Raw genomic sequence first — 21159 nt, 5'->3', positions numbered from 1 at the left:
CTGCTCCTGTATTCTAATCCTCTCGCTATGAAAGCAGCACATAATTTGCCTTCTTTACCACCTGCTGCATCCGCATGCTTACCTCCAGCGACTGGTGTACGAGACACCCAGGTCTTGTTGAACATTCCCCTCTTTCTAATTTATGGCCATTCAGATAATTATCTGCGTTCCTGCTTTTGCTACCAAATTGCATAACTTCACATTCATCCAAATTATACTGCATCTGCCATTCATTTGCCCACTCTCTCAACTTCTCCACATCACACTGAAGGATCTCTGCATCTTCCTCTCAGCTCACCATTCTCCCATCTTTGTGTGATCTGCAAATTTAGATATCACATTTTGTTCCCTCATCTAAATCACTACTATATATTGTGAATAGCTGGGGTCCCAGCACCGATCCCTGCGGTACACCACTACTCCGTGCCTGCCAAAAAACCCGTTTATTCCTACTTTTGATTTCCCATCTGCCAATCAGTTTTCTATCAATCGCAATACACCAAACCCAATCCCATAATTTTACAGCTAATCCCTTATGTGGGATTTTGTCGAAAGCCTTCTGTAAATCCAAATAAATCACATCCACTTTCATCAACTCTGCTAGTTACATCCTCAAAGAGTTCCAGTAGATTTGTTAAGCATGATTTCCCTTTCAGAAATCCATGCTGCCTCGGTCTGATCCTGCCATTGTTTTCTAAGTGCTCTGCAATAAAATCTTTGTTCATGGATTCTAGAAATTTCCCCAACAGCACGGTGGCAGAGTGGTTAGTGCTGCTGCTTCATGGCGCCAAGGACTCTGATTCGATCCCAGCCCCCGGTCACTGCCATGTGGAGTTTGCACATTCTCCACATGTCTGCGATGGGCTCACTCCCACAATCCAAGGATGTGCAGGGTAGGTGGATTGCCCGTTAATTAGAATTTTTAAAAAAAGTTTATTGGTCTATAATTCTGTTTTCTCTAGCTGCCCTCCTTTCTAAATAATGGGGTTACATTAGCTACCCTCCAATCTGTAGGAACTGCTCCAGAGTCTATAGAAACTTGGAAGATGACCACCATTGGAGCTATTATTTCTGAATCTAAATAAAGGAAATTATGATATGAGGCATGAGCTGGCTATGGAGGATTGGGAAACGTGACTTAAAGGGATGACAGTAATTAGGCAATGGCAAATATTCAAGGAGCACATGGTGAACTGTAACAATTGCTTATTCCTGTCTAACACAAAGTAAAACGGTAAAGGTGGCCAATCCATGGCTTGCATGTCGCATCACATCACAAAGTCAGGCGTGACAAGGCCATTAAGTCGCGTCCAATATCTTTCCTCGCAATTGCGTTAATGCAACTCCACCATTTCTTTTTTTTCGACCTTTCCTAAAGACTGAATGTTCAATTCTCGTCCCATGTCACCCTACAGCCTTGTCTCCATAATCCTAACTATATTATACCCGTTTGCATCTATTTGTGTGATTAATTCATCCACTTAATTACGAACACTCTGCGTCAAGGCACAATGCCTTAATGCTTGTATTTTAAACATTACTTGTCCCGTTCCCAGGGCCTTATTTGAATCTGGCCCTTGTTTTCTTTGCCTATCACTTTTCTTCTTCTTTCTGTCTTTTGCTTTTGTCCTCAATTTTTCCCCTCCTCTGACACCTTGCATAAGTTCCCATGCCCCTGACATTTTAGTTTAACCCCTCCCCAACCACTCTCGCAAATTCTCTACCAAGGACATTAGTCCCTCTCCTTTGAGGCACCTAGATTTGACCAGGTTTTTGGTCATCTAACTCATTTTTTGAAAATATTTTTATTCAGGACCTTTTCATTTTACATACAAAACACAGCATTCAATCAAACATTATACAATTCTCATTATAAACACCCCACCGGGGCGGCACATGGAATCCCGACCCTGGGTAACTGTCCATGTGGAGTTTGCACATTCTCCCCGTGTCTGTGTGGGTTTCACCCCCACAACCCAAAGATGTGCAGGTTAGGTGGATTGGTCATGCTAAATTGCCCCTTAATTGGGAAAAAAATAATTGTGTACTATAAATGTTTATTTAAAAAAATAAACACCCCACCCACCATATCACCCCAGATGCCCCGCTTTTTATCTATAAACAAAAACAATCCCCCCCCCCCCATCCCCCCATGGATGATTACCAGCTCTTGAAGAAGATGAACAGCCTCCATCTCAAGTAGAACCCCTCCCCCAAACCCCTGATGGCAAACTTAATATTGTCCAAATGTAAAAATTCCGGTCACTCTCCCGCTCCCTTTGGTGGCTCTGGAGCCTACCACCCTAGCAAACACAGGCCGAAATTACCCATTTACTCTCCAGGCCAGAATTATCCTATTTACTCTGTCAAACACAGATATAGGCAGAACAATTGGGAGATTCAGGAAAATAAATCAATATTTAGATAAGATAATCATTTTCACGGTTTGGACACCGCCCTGCCAGAGATAATGGGAGAACATTGCACCTCCAAATTCTCCTTCACCCTCCTCTACCAAGTTGGCCACATTCAATTTATGTAACATACCTCAGCCAAGTGCCACCCGTATTCCCAGATATCGAAAACTTGACCTGACCAACCGAAACGGCAACTTCTCCAGGCCCCTACCTTGTCCCTCGGAACTCATTGAAAACACCTCACTCTTTCCCACCCAAAAAAAGAGCCAAATTTACTCAGCATCTCCATAATCCTGCTCATACTAGAGATCAGGGGCATCATTCTCCGACCCCCCAGAGGGTCGGAGAATGGCCGTTGGCCGCCGTGAATCCCACCCCCGCCGAAGTCTCCGAAGGGAGAAAAGTCGGCGGGGCGTTAATGGCGCCGCTGCCGCGGAGAATGTCACGGGTCTGCGCAAGGCAGCCGATTTTCGGCCTGCCGATATTCTCCCTTCCGGATGGGCCGAAGTCCTGTCGACGTGATGACCGTTCACGTCGACGTGAATCAAATCTCCTTTTCATCGGCGTGACCCGGTGCTCCAGTCTCACGCCGACCAGCGAGGAGGTGAGTGACGGCCTGGGGGGTTGGCTCTGGGCAGGAAATGGCGTGGCCGCAGACTGATTGCGTGAGGAGAGGTTTGTCTCGGCTTGTGTGTGTGTGTGCGGCGGGGGGGGGGGGGGGGGGTTAGAGTAGGCTGGGCTCCGGGGGAGTGCCGGGAGGGGGTCCGTGCCGAGGTGGAGGTTGGGGGGGGGGGTCCGTGCTGGGGTGGAGGTTGGGGAGGGGGTCCGTGCTGGGGTGGAGGTTGGGGGTGTCCGTGCCGGGGTGGAGGTTGGGGGGGTCCGTGCCGGGGTGGAGGTTGGGGAGGGGGTCCGTGCTGGGTTGGAGGTTGGGGAGGGGGTCCGTGCTGGGTTGGAGGTTGGGGAGGGGGTCCGTGCTGGGTTGGAGGTTGGGGGGGTCCGTGCCGGGGTGGAGGTTTGGGGGGGCCCGTGCTGAGGTGGAGGTTGGGGAGGGGGTCCGTGCTGGGTTGGAGGTTGGGGGGGGTCCGTGCCGGGGTGGAGGTTGGGGGGGTCCGTGCTGAGGTGGAGGTTGGGGAGGGGGTCCGTGCCGAGGAGGGTGATGGGAGGGCAAATGAGTTGGTCCACCTGGCCAGGTGCCAGCCTCCAACAGTTGGACCCATGCGGTCCATGCCACCTGGCTGGGGGGAGGAGGGGATATGGGCAATGATGACATGTCGTCGTTCCCCTCCCCCCCCACCAGGCCGTCATGTTTTCAGATCATCCAGCGATGTTGGCCGCCGTGGTGGCAGCCGCTCATGTCGATGTTGCCCTGGATGAGGAGGAGGAGGAGGAGGAGGAGGAGGAGCGTGCCAGAGAGGCGGCGCAGGCTGCCGCAGAGGGGCAGGCGGCAGCTGCCCAGGCTGGAGGGACACCTGACCGACAGGACGAGGAGGGGGAGGAGGACGTCGCGGCCCCACGGCAACGGAGGCACCCGAGGGCGCCCCGTGTGTACCGGCCCCGGCAGTCATACCAGGACCTCACGGACCGGGAATGCAGGAGGAGACTCCGGATGAGCCGGGAAACCGTGGCACACATCTGCCACCTGCTGGCACACCTGTCACCGCGTGGCACTGGCGGGGGACACCCTCTCCTCGTGTCCGTCAAGGTTACGGTGGCCCTGAACTTTTATGCAACGGGGTCATTCCAGACACCGAGTGGGGACCTGTCCGGCATATCGCAGACATCGGTGCACCGGTGCATCCGGGCAGTGACAGATGCCCTTTATGCCATGGCGCACCACTACATCCGCTTCCCCGTGGACCGGGCCAGCCAAGATGCCCGGGCCGTGGGCTTCTCTGCCGTGGCCGGGTTCCCCATGGTCCAGGGCGCGATCGATGGGATGCACGTCGCCGTGCGGCCACCTGCAGATAACAGGGCCGTGTTCACTGATAGGAAGGGGACCTATTCGATGAACGTACAGGTGGTCTGCGACCACCGCATGATGATCCTGCACGTCTGCGCCCGTCACCCAGGCAGTGTACACGACTCATTCGTGTTGTCGCGGTCATCCATCCCCGGCATGTACGAGGGACGCCATCCCCGGCTGAGGGGCTGGTTGCTGGGCGACAGGGGCTACCCATTGCGATCGTGGCTGATGACGCCTATACGGAGGCCACGCAATGAGGCGGAGAACCGCTACAATGATGCCCATGTAGCGACAAGGGGAGTGATCGAGAGGTGCTTTGGCGTGCTGAAGATGCGTTTCAGGTGCCTGGACCTCTCTGGGGGTGCCCTCCAGTATCGGTCAGATAGGGTCGGCCGCATCATTGTGGTGTGCTGCGTCCTGCACAACATAGCCCAGCAGAGGGGCGATGTGCCGCAGGCAGAGGAGGGCGGAGTGGAGGAGCAGCAGGAAGAGGCCCAGTCCTCCCCAGATGAGGGTGATGGGGGCAATGGTCAGGGCAGACGGGGTAGACACAGGCGGGTGGCTGTCCACCGTTACCGGCTGGCCCAGCGGGCACGGGACAGACTGATAGACGCCCGCTTCACTGACTAGATGGGCGTGGGAATCGGGTAGTATGGCCACAGACCGCACACCATGGCAACAGCCGACCACCCACACCCCCCACCCACCCAGCACCCTCACCCCCCTCCCCAACCCCACCCGCATGCACACCCCCCCCCTCCCCCCCATTGCCGATCCACCGGCGGCACAACGGGCCGGGCTCACACAGTTGCGGGTGGACGCGTGTCTATCGCAGGCCATGGAGGATGATGACAACCCGCCCTGCGATGAACTCCTGGCTCTACATCGTTGGACTATGTCTGACCCATGGCCACAGTACCACCATCCACCCGGACCATCCCTGCATGCGGCTGTGACACTGCAGCGCACGGTCCCGTCCTCTGCCCGGGGGATGTTGATGGCGGCCCAGGGGGAAGGGGGCAGACTCACCTGGGGCTGAGGTAAGACCACCCCTCACACACACACTTGCGCTCAACGTACATGACACGCCCGCACACTTTGGACAGAGCACAAAGGCAGCTTCGGTAGGTGTAACATTGACTTTAATAACCAAAGGAGTTCATGCACGTGCCCTAGCCCCTAAAACTCATCTGTGCCCTGCACCCGTGCCAACTTACTCAGTGTCTAATTGTTTGGCCTTACGGGCCCTTTGACTACGTCTACGTGGTTCCCCAGACGGTACAGCAGAACTGGAGGTGGACTCCTGTGATTCCTGCCCTCTGACACTGGATCCCTTTGGCGGCCGTTTCCTGGGGCGTCCTGGCCTAGATGGGCCAGGCTGCGGCCCGGGCGACTGGGATGGCGAGCTGCCAGCCTGTCCTGCCCGTTGCCCACCCGATGCACCTGGGACGGAAAGGGGGGGGGGGGAAGAGTCCGAGGTGTCGCCGTGTACCGGGACCTCCCCTACAGAGGGAGCCGGGAAGGACCACACCACCTCCTCCTCCCTCGGGGTGCCCGATGGCCCCCAGGCCTCTACATGGGTGGGGGATGCGAACGGACTGGCCATCCGACGCCCCCCCGACATCTGGCGCTGCCAGTCCTCGAGGCCCGTGCTGGTATCGACAGGGGTCTGCAGGTTTGCAGCCATGGAGCCCAGGGTGTTGGCAAACCCTGTCTGCGACAGTGCGACGCCGGCTCGCACATGGCCACTGGCGCCGATGCCCTCAGCGATGGCCTGCAGAGACTGGGCCATGGCCTGCAGAGACTGGGCCATGGCCTGCAGAGACTGGGCCATGGCCTGCAGAGACTGGGCCATGGCCTGCAGAGACTGGGCCATGGCCTGCAGAGACTGGGCCATGGCCTGCAGAGACTGGGCCATGGCCTGCAGAGACTGGGCCATGGCCTGCAGAGACTGGGCCATGGCCTGCAGAGACTGGGCCATGGCCTGCAGAGACTGGGCCATGGCCTGCAGAGACTGGGCCATGGCCTGCAGAGACTGGGCCATGGCCTGCAGAGACTGGGCCATGGCCTGCAGAGACTGGGCCATGGCCTGCAGAGACTGGGCCATGGCCTGCTGAGACTGGGCCATGGCCTGCTGAGACTGGGCCATGGCCTGCTGAGACTGGGCCATGGCCTGCTGAGACTGGGCCATGGCCTGCTGAGACTGGGCCATGGCCTGCTGAGACTGGGCCATGGCCTGCTGAGACTGGGCCATGGCCTGCTGAGACTGGGCCATGGCCTGCTGAGACTGGGCCATGGCCTGCTGAGACTGGGCCATGGCCTGCTGAGACTGGGCCATGGCCTGCTGAGACTGGGCCATGGCCTGCTGAGACTGGGCCATGGCCTGCTGAGACTGGGCCATGGCCTGCTGAGACTGGGCCATGGCCTGCTGAGACTGGGCCATGGCCTGCTGAGACTGGGCCATGGCCTGCTGAGACTGGGCCATGGCCTGCTGAGACTGGGCCATGGCCTGCTGAGACTGGGCCATGGCCTGCTGAGACTGGGCCATGGCCTGCTGAGACTGGGCCATGGCCTGCTGAGACTGGGCCATGGCCTGCTGAGACTGGGCCATGGCCTGCTGAGACTGGGCCATGGCCTGCTGAGACTGGGCCATGGCCTGCTGAGACTGGGCCATGGCCTGCTGAGACTGGGCCATGGCCTGCTGAGACTGGGCCATGGCCTGCTGAGACTGGGCCATGGCCTGCTGAGACTGGGCCATGGCCTGCTGAGACTGGGCCATGGCCTGCTGAGACTGGGCCATGGCCTGCTGAGACTGGGCCATGGCCTGCTGAGACTGGGCCATGGCCTGCTGAGACTGGGCCATGGCCTGCTGAGACTGGGCCATGGCCTGCTGAGACTGGGCCATGGCCTGCTGAGACTGGGCCATGGCCTGCTGAGACTGGGCCATGGCCTGCTGAGACTGGGCCATGGCCTGCTGAGACTGGGCCATGGCCTGCTGAGACTGGGCCATGGCCTGCTGAGACTGGGCCATGGCCTGCTGAGACTGGGCCATGGCCTGCTGAGACTGGGCCATGGCCTGCTGAGACTGGGCCATGGCCTGCTGAGACTGGGCCATGGCCTGCTGAGACTGGGCCATGGCCTGCTGAGACTGGGCCATGGCCTGCTGAGATTGGGCCATGGCCTGCTGAGACTGGGCTATGGCGTTGAGCGCCTCTGCCATCTGGCGCTGGCTCATGGCCTCCTGTGAGAGGGCAGCCATTTCCTGGGCCACAGACGCCGCCTGCACGGAAGGCCCCGCAAACCGTTCCCCATGTCTGACACCGTCGCAACCATTGCCTCCACCGCGGACACCACCCGTGCGGTGTCAGCCTGGGTGGCACGCATGACCGAGACCACTCCCAGCTCCTGGACGCGGGTGGACTCCTCCACCTGCGACCGCAGCCGCCGCAAGCCGCCCGTCACCCTCTTCGCTCGTCTCCGGGTCGGTGGTTGCATCGGATCTATGTGTGGGTGTGGTAACTGCAGGAACCCGGGATCCATCTGGGCGGCAGATGTTCGCTTGGCCTGGGCTGCCCTCCGACCGCCCGGTCCCTCTGCTGCTCCTACCTCCACCTGCTGTACCGGGACGGCTGTGTTGTGCGCATCAGTGAGTGTACCAGACGCCTCATCACTAAAGTGCCCAACCGTGGTGAGTGTTTCTGCGATGGTGGAGGGTGTTGGTGACAGCAGTGGCGTTGTGTCGTGCTCTTCGTCCCACTCTGACTCCATGGCACTTTGGGGTGGGGGTTCGTCTCCACCCATCCACTCTGAGTCACTGTCCGGTATTTCGTCTTCCCGGGTAGGGGTGTCCTGGGTAGTGCTGTCCCGGGTAGGGGTGTCCTGGGTAGTGGTGTCCTGGGTAGTGGTGTCCTGGGTAGTGGTGTCCTGGCTCGGATGTGACGGGGGCCTGTGGCTGCCCCCCTCATCGCTGGGTGGTCGCTCCCGCACGTGTGCGAGGGGCATCCTGCGGGCGTCGCATGCTGGAGGGTCCGGGTCTCTCCGCCTCCAGTGGTCTCCGAGGGGCATTCTGCGGGCGTCGCATGCTGGAGGGTCCGGGTCTCTCCGTCTCCCGTGGTCTCCGAGGGGCATCCTGCGGGCGTCGCATGCTGGAGGGTCCGGGTCTCTCCGTCTCCCGTGGTGTGCGAGGGGCATCCTGCGGGCGTCGCATGCTGGAGGGTGCGGGTCTCTCCGTCTCCTGTGGTCTCCGAGGGGCATCCTGCGGGCGTCGCATGCTGGAGGGTGCGGGTCTCTCCGTCTCCTGTGGTCTCCGAGGGGCATCCTGCGGGCGGTGTGCATCTGCGGGGATGGGTGCCTGGACGTTTGGTCCTGCGATACACAATGAAGCATGCATGGTTAGACATCAGGCAGTGATCAGGTGATACGGGGGAGGGGGATATAGGGGAGGGGGGATATGGGGACGGGCTGTCGGTGGCTCACTTGCTGGTGGGCCCCCGACCTCTGCATCAGCAACCTCCCGGTCCTCAGGTCCGCCAGCCAGTTCCAGGGCCCTTTCCTCGTGTACGGTCAGTGGCCTCTCATCAGCGGGCCCTCCTCCAGTCCTCACATGCTCCCTATTGTTGTGCGCGTGCTTCTCCTGTGGTGGGGGTGGGGGTGGGGGGGGGGGGGGGGGGGGGGGGGGTAAAAGGCAACAGTGTTAGGCAGGTATATGAATGCACGCCATCGGTTGCGCGTGCATAGCAGAGGTTAAGGTTAGGGCTGGATTCACTTGGGGATATGGGGGATACGGGGGAGGCTCACCCTGCCTGCTCTGACGAGGTCGTTCACCTTCTTGTGGCACTGGGTGCCTGTCCGTGGTGTCAGGGCCACAGCGGTGACGGCCTCTGCCACTTCCCTCCACAGACGCCGGCTGTGGCGTGGGGCAACTCTGCGGCCGTGCCCGGGATACAGGGCGTCCCTCCTCTGCTCCACCGCGTCCAGGAGCGCCTCCACATCGCGTGACTCGAACCTCGGGGCTGAGCGACGGCCAGCCATCCAGTCGGGTGTTGCGGTCGGGTGTTGCGGTCGGGTGGGGGGGAGCTGCGTGGCCTTATGAGCCGTCACGCCGTGCAGCGCGTATGACGCTGCACGACGCTGCACGGCGTGAACCACTGCGCAAGCGCGGATCCCGTTACGTCGCTGCTAGCCCATTTCGGGCCGGAGACTATCGTCCCATTTTTATGACGTGACGCAAGTGGGATTTGCGCCGTTTTTTTGCGCCGATCGGCGGACTTTCCGCCGATAACGGAGAATTTCGCCCCAGGTCTGTCACATGTAACAAGTTGCCTGCACATAGGGGCACTCCATGTTGCATACCCCACCCCCCTCTCCGATGTACTCCGTTGATGCCCTAAGCGCAATCGCCAGCATCTCAATCGCCAACGCAAAAAGTAACGGGGAGAGTGGACATCCCTGCCTTGTACCCGTGCAAACAAAAATATCCCAAACTTGTTGCGTTGGTGTGAACATGATCTGTGGGGGCCTTTGCAACAATCTCATCCAGGCAATGAACCACAGTTCAAATCGTCCCAATAGCTCAAATAGATACTCCCACTGAACCCAATGAACCCCAGGGTCCAAACGGTGAAAATTATGATCTTACCGAAATATTGATTTATTATACTCAAAGTGCGGCCTCCAGCCCCTGCACTTTCCCCTCCTCCATTGATCTTACCTGGATCATCAGATCACCCTGTCCCTGGGTACTTTATTTGCTCAATCTCCCTCGAATGCCTTCGCCGCATCCATGGAAATTATTACCCCCATTTCCTTACCAGTTGTCATCACATGGGTACTTTATTTGCTCAAATCTCCTTCAAAGCCGCCTGCTGTCTCAGCTGGTGTGCCAACAACCTACTGGTTTTCTTCCCCATGCTCATAAAACGGCCCCCGCACACGCGCAACTAACCAACCAACATTCCTGTCGACGACAGTTCAAACCTATTCTGGAGCTTCTTCCTCTCCTTCAACAACATTTCTGGGGTGGCCGAATACTGCCAAAATGGACTCCACTAACCTGTCTTTCCATCCTCCCCACCTTCTGTCTCTATGCACGTTATATCAAGAATTGCTCCCCAAATTAACACCTCCCAAAACATGGAGGGAGAGACCTCCTTGTTCTTATTGAATTCAACATACGTGCCGATAGCAGCACCAATCCTCATGTGCCCCCTTGTCCATCAACAGTGCCACATGTAACCTCCACAGACCAACTTGTCTGTCGACCATTGAGTGGGCAACAACTCCACAGGGCCCTCCATCATCTCCTCCACCACATGCATCCGCCAGGTCTGAAGACTCGTCTGGTAACTCTTCGACTGGAGAAACAATCCTAGTTCTTTTATTTTGCCACTTTTCAGCCCTCGGGCAGGAGCCAACTTGTGTGACAACTCATTTGATGGCCACCACTGGAAGCAAATCGATATAACTCATCATATTTGGTTTTATGTTACTCTTGTTAAAGTGCCTTGGGATTTTGTATTACACAAAGAAATTATTTAGATATAAGCTACTGCTGTAACGCTGAGCGAGCTTTACATTTTTTTGAAATACGCAACTCATTATCTATAAGTAAACAGTTATCAATTCTGCACCACCACTCCTCTGGCAGGGTGGCCCCAGTTCTAATAGCCCTCGGTACGGAAAAACTTCTCCGAACCAAATTGACAACAGACGAGTTTGTGATTTTGCATTTTAAGCTTTTAAGTACTGACTCACCATTCAAAGATTTTCTTTGTAGCAAATGCTTAAATTATCAAAAATTCTACCAGTTCTCCTCTTAGAGAGCTGTTGGCACCAATGGAACCAGAAGTATACATAGCGCAAGGGCAGCATGGTGGCGCAGTGGTTAGCACTGCTACCTATGGCACTGAGGACCCAGATTCGATCCTGGCCCCAGGTCACTGTCAGTGTGGAGTGTGCACATTCTCCTTGTCTGCATGGGTTTCAACCCCACAACTTAAAAGATAGGCAGATTAGGTGGATTGGCCATGCTAAATTGCCCCTTAATTGGATAAAAAATAATTGGGTAGTCCAAATATACATAGCGTATTGAATTTTAGGACAGGCATAAACAAAGTCAGGAAGGGATGGGAAGGGAATTGCGAAAAGACAGACAAATTAAGCAGTTTACTTACTTGGTACATTAATGGCTATTTTTTCTCCCCGTCTGTGGCGAATATTCCTCGTCAAAGTGCTAAAGAAAGAAATCCAACAAAAGAACAAGCTGAAATAAATATTAAAATTATTGATGCCCCTTAACTATGATTTTTCCACGTAATGGAAATTAGTAGTAAGAATTGATTAATTCCAAAACAGTTTAAGTAAAGGTAAACTGGGAACCAAAGAAGTTTACTTTGAGAGATTGAACTCAGCTTGAAATAATGTAAAGCAGAGGTTTTAAAGGAGATGTTTCATTATATTTAATTTGTTTATGAATCTAAGAATTCAACAGAGGCTAATGAAATGCACTGAAGAAATCTACTGGCATATATATATTTTCTGGTTTAAAATCGGGTATATTTCAAATTCTCCTCAAGTGTAGCCACTGGATAGCTAGATCGCGAGGCAGAGTACTAAAACAAGGATATTATGTTAAAGCTTTATATGTCACACGTTAGGCCTAGCAAGAATAGGATGTTTAATTTTGGGCACCACACCCATGATATCAAATTCTTGGAGAGGGTGCAGAGATTTAGAAGATTCCAGGATTTAAAATTACATTGAGGAACAGAGGAACAAGAGAAGTTGAGAGTTTTGGGACCCAAAAAAAGGGGTGATTTAATAGATTTTCTTAAAATTGAGGTGTTTTTTTAGTAGTTTCTCCTTGCAAATTCACTTTCTGACACGCTGATCCAGAGATGACGTTGATCCAGAGATGACAATTTTTTTTTCTTTTTTCTAAATGCAGTGAGTTGCAGTGACCTGGGATGCAATGCTAGAATGGAAGCAGATTCAACAGCGTTTCAATGGTGAATTGGATAAATACTTAAATCAAACATTTGGAACGTTATGGTGGGGTGCGGTGTTGGGGGCTGATGAGATGAGATCACTTTTTCCTTCTATGTTGTAGTCTATTCTCCAATTACAGACAGGCAGTCATCAAAATCTGGAAGAGGCAAGGTACTTTCAACATAGCAATGAAATCCCTCCCTATGAGAGTAAAATAGCGCAAGGAACCTACACCCCCAAAAGAACCTTCAGATATTAACAGAAAAGGGAATGGAACCACAAATTCCAAATGTATATTATTTAGCATTAATTTGTGCACCGTCCACATATTAAGTGATTACATTTTGCTCAAGGTCTTTTGTGTAAGGGAGTGCAAAGGGCAAACATCAAATATCAAAAAAAAGTAGCCACTGCAAAAATGATAGGATAAATGTGTTGGATAAATGTCCTGGAGTAACAAGTGTGGATACTGGGGCAAAGTTTAGAAAATGAAGTGCAACTAAAATGGAAAGACAGAAGATAGCTATGCAAACATACATCGTGAAGGATCCATTGGGAATGCACAAAGCCACTGCTACCAAAGAGATCTCAGCTTCATTGAGCTACCTCATATTCGGCATTAGGGCAGCACAGTAGCACAAGTGATTAGCACTGTGGCTTCATAGCGCCAGGCTCTGAGGTTCGATTCCCTGCTGGGTCACTGTCTGTGCGGAGTCTGCACGTTCTCCCGGTGTCTGCGTGGATTTTCTCCGGTTTCCTCCCACAGTCCAAAGACGTGCAGGTTAGGTGGAGTGTCCATCATAAATTGCCCTTAGTGACCAAAAAAGGTTAGAAGGGGTTATTGGGTTACGAGGATAGGGTGGAAGTGAGGGCTTAAGTGGGTCGGTGTAGACTTGATGGGCCGAATGGCCTCCTTCTGCACTGTATGTTCTATGTTCTTTTAGGTGCTAACTGCTTCTATCATTAGGTAAGCTTGTAACAAATAACCTTTGCACTAGCAAAGAAACTCGACTGGCTATGTGGACCAAAATCTAGAAACTTAAGGTGCAGAAGTCTGCTCCAGGTAGTCTGCCATCCATTTAATGGTGTGTAGTGTTGCACGAGTGTTTGGAAATATGAAGAAGGCTGTTTAATCAAAAATTCACTTTGTCAGCAATACAATTCACTTTCTGACACGCTGATCCAGAGATGACGTTGATCCAGAGATGACAATTTTTTTTTCTTTTTTCTAAATGCAGTGAGTTGCATTTACAATATGCAACGCAATACAATATGATCCCATGCAGATATATTGACAAGATCATATCGTACTAAACAATACATGTGCATTTTATATTTAGAGTAATAACCAGGATGTTCTTTACAAACACACGGTCAGTATTAACTCACCTAAATCTTGGATGTTTGTTAATTGCTTCATCAGGAAAAAACAGTGATTTAGAAGCTCCGCTTTCAACTGGTTTAGGCTCATATACAGGTTGCGTGAATTGATGACATCCTAACCTGGAAAATAATTTCTCCCAAATGAGTTTATAAATTCTCTCAAATCTGTACAGAATATGATCATTCGTTTAGTTTCACTTGTCTAACCCCCTTCCCAATGATCACTGGGAGCTAAACATTTTGTGAAATTAAATAGCCTCCACAGCAATATGCTTCCTAAAAGTATTGCAAATATCTTTACTTGGGATGATATACTCATGTTTATCCTAATAAGTTTCTTGTGACATTGCCCATCAACGGATACCCAGTAGCGGGAAACCTGCAGCCCATCAGGTCTCTTGAGTGCGGCCGTTGACTACTGTCCATGGTGCATAGGAATCTCGCCACGACAGATCATTTTGGGTCTGGAATCATGCTGTCATGCGTTGATCCCAAGACGCGATGCTACGAGTTGACGCCAGGATCGCAATGTTGCAGTTTCTGCTGTTCAAACAGCACGCCCAGTGTTCTGAGTACACAAGCGCAGGGAGACTGCTGTGTTCAGTGTCAGAGCACATGTTAGAGGTTGCATTTCTTGCTATTAATCTTCTGGTGATTATTCACTTTGCTCCTGCCTTTAGGTTCATTTTGTATTGAAGTGTTATGGTGAGGAAGGAGAATAAAGTGCAAAATCAAAAAATGCAGAGGGAGAAGTAGCAAAAAAGAGAAAAATTGGTGATAAATGCATTGGGAGCTGGATTATTTTGTTACTCAACAGAAAGGGAGACTATTGTGCTTAATTTGCAATGAGGTGATAACAATTCAAAAAAAATACAATGTTACTAGACATTATGAAACATGCCATCCCTCTCACAGGGCAAGATTTCCGGTAAGTTCTGACCAACGTTCTTAACAGTTTTTAAATCTAAAGGAAGCCATGAAAACAGAGGCATGTACTTAGACAAGTATTAAATGAGAATGCTGCAGCGTATTTGGCTAGTTTTCGTATTGCTTGGTTACAAGCCAAAAATGGAAAGCCATTCTCCAATGGCGAATTAGTGGATGAATGCATAATCAAATTTGCAGAAGTTTTATTTGCTGGGTTTAAAAATCAAAAGGAAATTATCAAACGTGAATTGCGAAGGGTCTGCACAGCGCTGAGTCCTATGCAAAGAAAACTTGAGGACAGATCAAATCAGGAGTCACATGGATAATGTAAGCGTAAATATTACATTTGTTTTTGCCATTTGATATTGAGTTACTATTAATATATGAATAATTAAGCACCTTCTGTAACTAGTTATGAAATATTTGGCACATGTTAAATTGCCCAATTTCATTTGTGTGGCCCATGGACATGATGAAGAGCCACTTGCTAGTCTAGGTTGCCCATTACTGGATTACACAGACTGAGCACTGGGAATAGTAGATTTCAAAAACATTCTCCATTGCACCACCCAGTGGCGAAAGCCCACAACTGTATTCTAATAGGCAAGTTCATAGAATTTACAGTGCAGAAGGAGGCCATTCGGCCCATCGAGTCTGCATCGGCTCTTGGAAAGAGCACCCTACCCAAGGTCCACACCTCCACCCCATCACCCAGTAACCCCACCCAACACTAAGGGCAATTTTGGACACTAAGGACAATTTATCATGGCCAATCCACCTAACCTGCACATCTTTGGACTGTGGGAGGAAACCGGAGCACCCGGAGGAAACCCACGCAGACACGGGGAGGATGTGCAGACTCCGCACAGACAGTGACCCAAGCCGGAATCGAACCTGGGACCTTGGAGCTGTGAAGCAATTGTGCTATCCACAATGCTACCGTGCTGCCCTATACTTGTATACAGGCAATAATTCTAAATCTTTACATAGGTAATTGAATTGTACACAAAGATGTAATCAAAAGTTGTAATAACAGGAAGTTGGACAGAAAGTATCCACTAAAATTGAAATTTAAAGGCATTTACCTCATGTAAAGAGGAGGTGATGGCGTAGTGATATTGTCACTAGACTAGAGATCCAGCGCAATGCCTGGGGGCCCAGGTTAGAATCCCACCATATGCAATTCCAAATCCACAGCAATGTGGTTGCCTCTTAAATGCCTTCTGAAATGAGCTAGCAAGCCACTCAGTTCAAGGGCAATTAGGGATTGGCAATAAATGCTGGCCTTGTGAGCGACACCCACATTCCATGAATAATCTTTTAATTGGTGCACTCTCAGAAGCAAAATGATGTTCATAGTAGTCTTCCCAACAATGCACTTGAACTTCAGAATAGCACTTCATAAATCCAACATCAACTCAAAATCAAGACCTTAGGTCCAACAGCATTTGTCTGCTGGAGTTATGTACATAGAATATGGAGTGAAAGTGGCTAATAGCCTGGCCAAAATTCTGTACATTAATGGAAGAATCAACATTGCGATTTCATCTCACTCACTGGGAATGTTGGCTAAGTTATCTTATCCATCTACTGGGCAATACCTCTGCTTCACACATCCTGATGCCAAGCAGAAAGATCAGAGACTCGCTTTGAGAAAACGAAATTCCTCCATTTGCTCTGCAATCTCACTCAACATCCTAAATCATGACTTAATATCTGTGGATGGTTAGCTCAAAAGTAATGCTGCATTGCCACCTGGGATGTAACAGGCAACTCATCATTATAATGCATAACAGCTAGCTCACGAAGGAGCAGGGCTTAGTATTAAAACCCAACTACAAAAGCACAAATAGCTGAAAAGAGCAGCAGGAACCTCGAACACAGGAGAGGGGAAATCTGTGATTGGAGGTGCGACAGCAGGAAAAAGGGCAGTTTTGTTTGGAGAAGCAGCGCACACAAGCTGGGAGGATGGGGGTACACGTGCCCCAAGTGTGCAGCGTCTAGGCAGAAGGGCAGGAAGCAAGGAGCCAGACAAAACCCATCTCTAGGCTTTGAGACCCAGGCCAGGTTTTGCCGCTCTGGGCCCCAAGTCCAGTGACAGGAGTGGGAAGTCAGTGGGAGTCCTGCTGGAGAGCAGAGCACATAGAATCATGTGCTGCTCTCCTAATGAATTATGCAGCTAAGAAGATAATGTCATATCGCGTGGTGGTGTAGTCAGGAAATTATGTACCCTGTCATGTCCAGGTGCCATATTTAAAAGGCATCCGGACAGCAAGTAATTCATTGTTCCAGGAAACCAGTACATCGGGCTGGCTTCCAGAGTGTTGCTGGTTTGCTGGGAGGCTGCAGGTTGCTGATCCAGCCACACAAGGCACGGCCGTTCAGGGGAGATTGGAGTAGAGGGTAAGGTGTAAATGCTGCTGATGCCATGCATCTTCTCCCCTTGTACCTTTTAACTTCTAGAGCTCGCAGGTCTGGAGAAGGTGGCCTTGGGTATGTATCAGCAGCAGTGCATCACTCATATAGCACACACATCTGCTAATGGGTTGGCTACAGATATCAGAATATCTAGACGTAGTGGTAGGGTAAGAAAATTCTAAATATTAAGTTCACATTGGTGGTGCGGGTGTACAATTATTGTAAATTGTTAATGCACCTGGGACAAGATGGAGAGCTCAGATAGAATTCGTAACCCTCCCAGCACAAAAGAAATATCTGCCAGAATATTGCTCAAAAGGTTGTTCCTAATACTGTTCTGAACCAAATAACCCAGGGTTTTCTACCATCTGCTCAGTGCTTTCTACAGCAGAAACTAAGCAGCGAGGGGATTCATTTCACATTCCAAACAACTTGGGGTTAGATGTTGAACCCAATCAAGCTAAACTGCCTATTTTAATCCTCAAGTTCTTCAAATTTTTATATATGAGCGTATCTCCTATAAATATTTTTAGTTAAAAACATACAGAACACAGAACTAATGGTAAAAGGGGAGATCATGACACAGTGGCAATGTTACTGGACGAGTATTCCAGAAGCCCAGAATAATGCACTGGGCACATGGGTTCAAATCCCGGAGGGATTTGAATCCAATTAATAAATCTGACATATAAAGTCAGTCTCAGTAATGGCGACCAAGACAACCATCAATTATTGCAACAACCCATCTGATTCACTAATATCCTCCCATTCTCGTCCAGGCTCTCACAGATGATTACCCTCTGAAAAGGTTGAGTAAGTCACAGTTGAAAGGATGGACAAAATGCTGGCCTGGCCTTATCAGTGACATCCACATCCCAGTGGTGCCATTGGACAAAAATTTCACAAAATTATAATTCCATGTACTTGAGATGGCAAGATATTGCAAACAAAAGATACTGGACCAGTTTTGCTATATAAATAACAGCAAGGCTAACAATACCCGGCCTTTAGAGTGTAACTTGTACAATCAAATGCAGAAATCAGGAAGTTGAAGTTGCATGGTACCTTGCTGAGACAGGACATTGTAATACATAGGGATGTGACAAGACTACAAGACTATTCACTGTCACTACCCATGTCCATTGGTTCCCAGGCCTGATACCATTCGTTAATGACTCTTCTATATGATTGGTTAAGCAGATACACGGCTGCTTGTCCTGTTCACACATGTCCCAGGTCCCCAATAGAGCGCACTGTGCTTTTTGGCTCTCAATTACACTAATATCTATAGTTGTGTGCAAGGGCAAACCACCGTCCATTCATCAGAGTACCTGTCCAATCATTTATTACTCCAATGCTTTTTAAAAATGTTAAGTGTGGTCTTTAGAAAATACAGGTAAAATAGAATGTGCATGCAGAATAAGCTAGTTCAAAAGCATAAATAAGCTTGAATCTGGCACATGAAAAAAACCCTTAAAATTAAGACTCATAAGATAACCTTAAACATGGAGTAAAAACAGAGTAATCACTTAATATCCAACTCTTAGATTCAGTGAATTGACAGCAGTAAACAAGCTGATCATTTTACCTGAAATTATATCTTTCCCATCTTAAGCAGTTTTGTAAAAATACAATAATTCTATCAACACTTTTTAAAGGAACTACTATTTTGATCGCTGCTTCTCACTCCCAACACAACACTGGTATAAAATAGAGGTTTATCCTAGACAAAATTCCACAGGTTGTAGTTTCTATCTAGTACTTTTGCCAAACGATCATTCTCAAAGAGAAAACCCAATTTTAGCAAGTGAAACACTCCAGGAGCAATCACAAAAGGTGGTGCAAATATGAGCAGGAACTGCAATTAGTTAAATTTCAGGCTTCTCCAGTGCCACAGGAGGCAAGTGTACTACTGCCCATATACAACAGTTGCACCAAGTAGGAAGGTCCCAGATTTCACTCACAATGTGCTGCAGTTTCTGGTGGCAGTTGGGGTACCACAACTGGCAATAGTTGGTAAATCAGGTGTTATGACCGACCCCTATCCAGCTATTGACTACTGTTGGGAAGTTCATGGGACCCACACACAGAATAAATTGCGTTTATTAGGTAGACAATAATGGAAATAATCCTCAGGGCTGCTTTGGGGGACACAGAATATTGTGGCACTAGTTCTGATGGGAGTTTTGAATTAGTCTCCATATTCAAGGCCATCTTGTCAATTAAATACTTGTTTTAAATAAATTGTGAGAAAGGAGGAGAAAATGTACAACTCAGAAGGCCACCATTCGATCCATCATATCTGTGCCAGCCAAAACAGATGCACTGCAGCTACTCACCAAGGTTCTTTTGACAGCACCTTCCAAACCTTTAACCTCTACCACCTGGAAGGAAAAGAGCAGCAGATGTATGGGAACACTACCACCTGCAAGCTCCCTTCCAAGCTGCACACCACCTTAACTTGGAACTATATTACCCCATTCCTTCACTACTGAGTCAAAATCCTGGAACTCCCTTCCTAATAGCACTGGAGTTGTACCTACATCAGATGGACTGCAGAGGTTCACCACCGCCACCTTCTCGAGGGCAATTAGGAATTGGCAGTAAATGCTGACCTAGCCAGCCAGATCTACACCCAGCAAAAGAATTTTAAAAATAGATCCAGCCTAATATCTCTTGGTCCACAGTCCTGTAGGATGTAGCATTTGAAGTGTAGGTGTTCTCAGGATTTAGAAAAATAGAAACATAGAAACTAAGAGCAGTAATAGGCTGTTCATTCCTTCAAGCTTGCTCATCATTCAATATGATCATGACTAATGCGCTACCTCAACACCAAACTCCTGTGCTCTCCCCACACCCCTTGACACCTTTAGAATCTAGAAATCTATTTCCCATTAAATATATTCAGTGACTTGGTCTTCACAGTGTAAGTTTTTCGGGCAACATCAACACCTACAAGGGCTGTAAAACGCACATTGGCCATTTTAAATGGTAGAAGTGGCCACGTTTGGCTGCAGAAACTGGCCGTTTCTCCCAGCAGGCTCAGCCCCCAGTCGAATTCACAAACGGTCAGAGCCCAGACGGGCTGCTGATTAGATTAACTGAAACACAAAGGGAGCAGATGACATCACCAGACCACACCCGCATCGAGATTGGAAGATCGATACCAACCACAATGGACCTGGATAAGATACAATAGACACGATAATGGGGCTATCCAGCAGTAAGGAGAAACCCATCTCCATGATGGGAAAGCAATCTGTAAGCCCCGGTAAAGTTATTAGGAACATCGATGGGGCCCATTCATACTGGGCAGGGCAGTCTATAGACTGTGCTATCGCTGAGGCTGATAACAATCCAGGACCATTGTTCTTGCAATTACCGATGGGGGCGGAGCTCACGGGAGTTTTTGAAATCTGAACCTTAAAAAGTGTGGCTTGGCAGCCTTTACGCTCTCTTTTTCTCTTCGGACCCGCATGGCAACTCTCTTTTCTCTTCGGACTCTCCTGGACCGAGTTACAGACAGCAGTTTTTTCACAGCACGCAGCCAGCCCAGAAGGTCAAGCTCGACTCAACTGAGTAATTTATAATCCAGGATTGTGAGTGTTTCCTAGTAATTCGCGAAGTTCCCGAGGGTAACATAGCAGTTGAGGCTTTGTGGGAATGGTGGGTGCATGAACCTTTCATAGTGGAATACATTGCTAATACGGTTTACAGTTAGAATTTACGTTGTGTCCATTTAGTTCTTATTCCCATAGTCATAGTTTATAGAGTATAAGATACATGTTGTTTTCTGGTGTTGATGAGGTTTAATCTTGGTGGCTAATAAAAGATACACGATTTGAACTCGATTGGAGTCCATCTTGCTCTTTCATTTTCTCATCAGTTATCACTGGTCGGATCACAATTTAAATATCCCTTACCATAATTCCGGAGTCGAGAACCGAGGGCACTCTGGGCGATTCGAACCCGTCCACTCAGGAAAGGCTGCCAGGTAGTGATAGGCAGCAGTTTTCCTTTTCTCTCTCTTGGGGGGGGGGGGGGGGGGGGGGGGGCAGTACTCTA

At 50.1% G+C, this 21159-nt stretch overlaps 1 protein-coding gene across 1 annotated transcript in view; it reads right to left on the bottom strand.

The window, feature by feature from the left end:
- gclc (glutamate-cysteine ligase, catalytic subunit) overlaps window positions 1-21159 on the bottom strand; it is a 126204-nt gene that overhangs the window by 61361 nt on the left and 43684 nt on the right. The window contains exons 4-5 of the mRNA XM_072498585.1: window positions 13756-13869; window positions 11553-11611 (exon numbers count right to left, since the gene is read on the bottom strand). Coding sequence (XP_072354686.1) covers window positions 11553-11611; window positions 13756-13869 — 173 coding nt within the window. The remainder of the gene's footprint in view (window positions 1-11552; window positions 11612-13755; window positions 13870-21159) is intronic.

Source organism: Scyliorhinus torazame, chromosome 4, assembly GCF_047496885.1.
Source record: "Scyliorhinus torazame isolate Kashiwa2021f chromosome 4, sScyTor2.1, whole genome shotgun sequence".
NCBI classification, from domain to species: Eukaryota; Metazoa; Chordata; class Chondrichthyes; order Carcharhiniformes; family Scyliorhinidae; genus Scyliorhinus; species Scyliorhinus torazame.
Note: the sequence above shows the minus strand (reverse complement) of the source record. Positions and strands in the feature narration are given on the sequence as shown.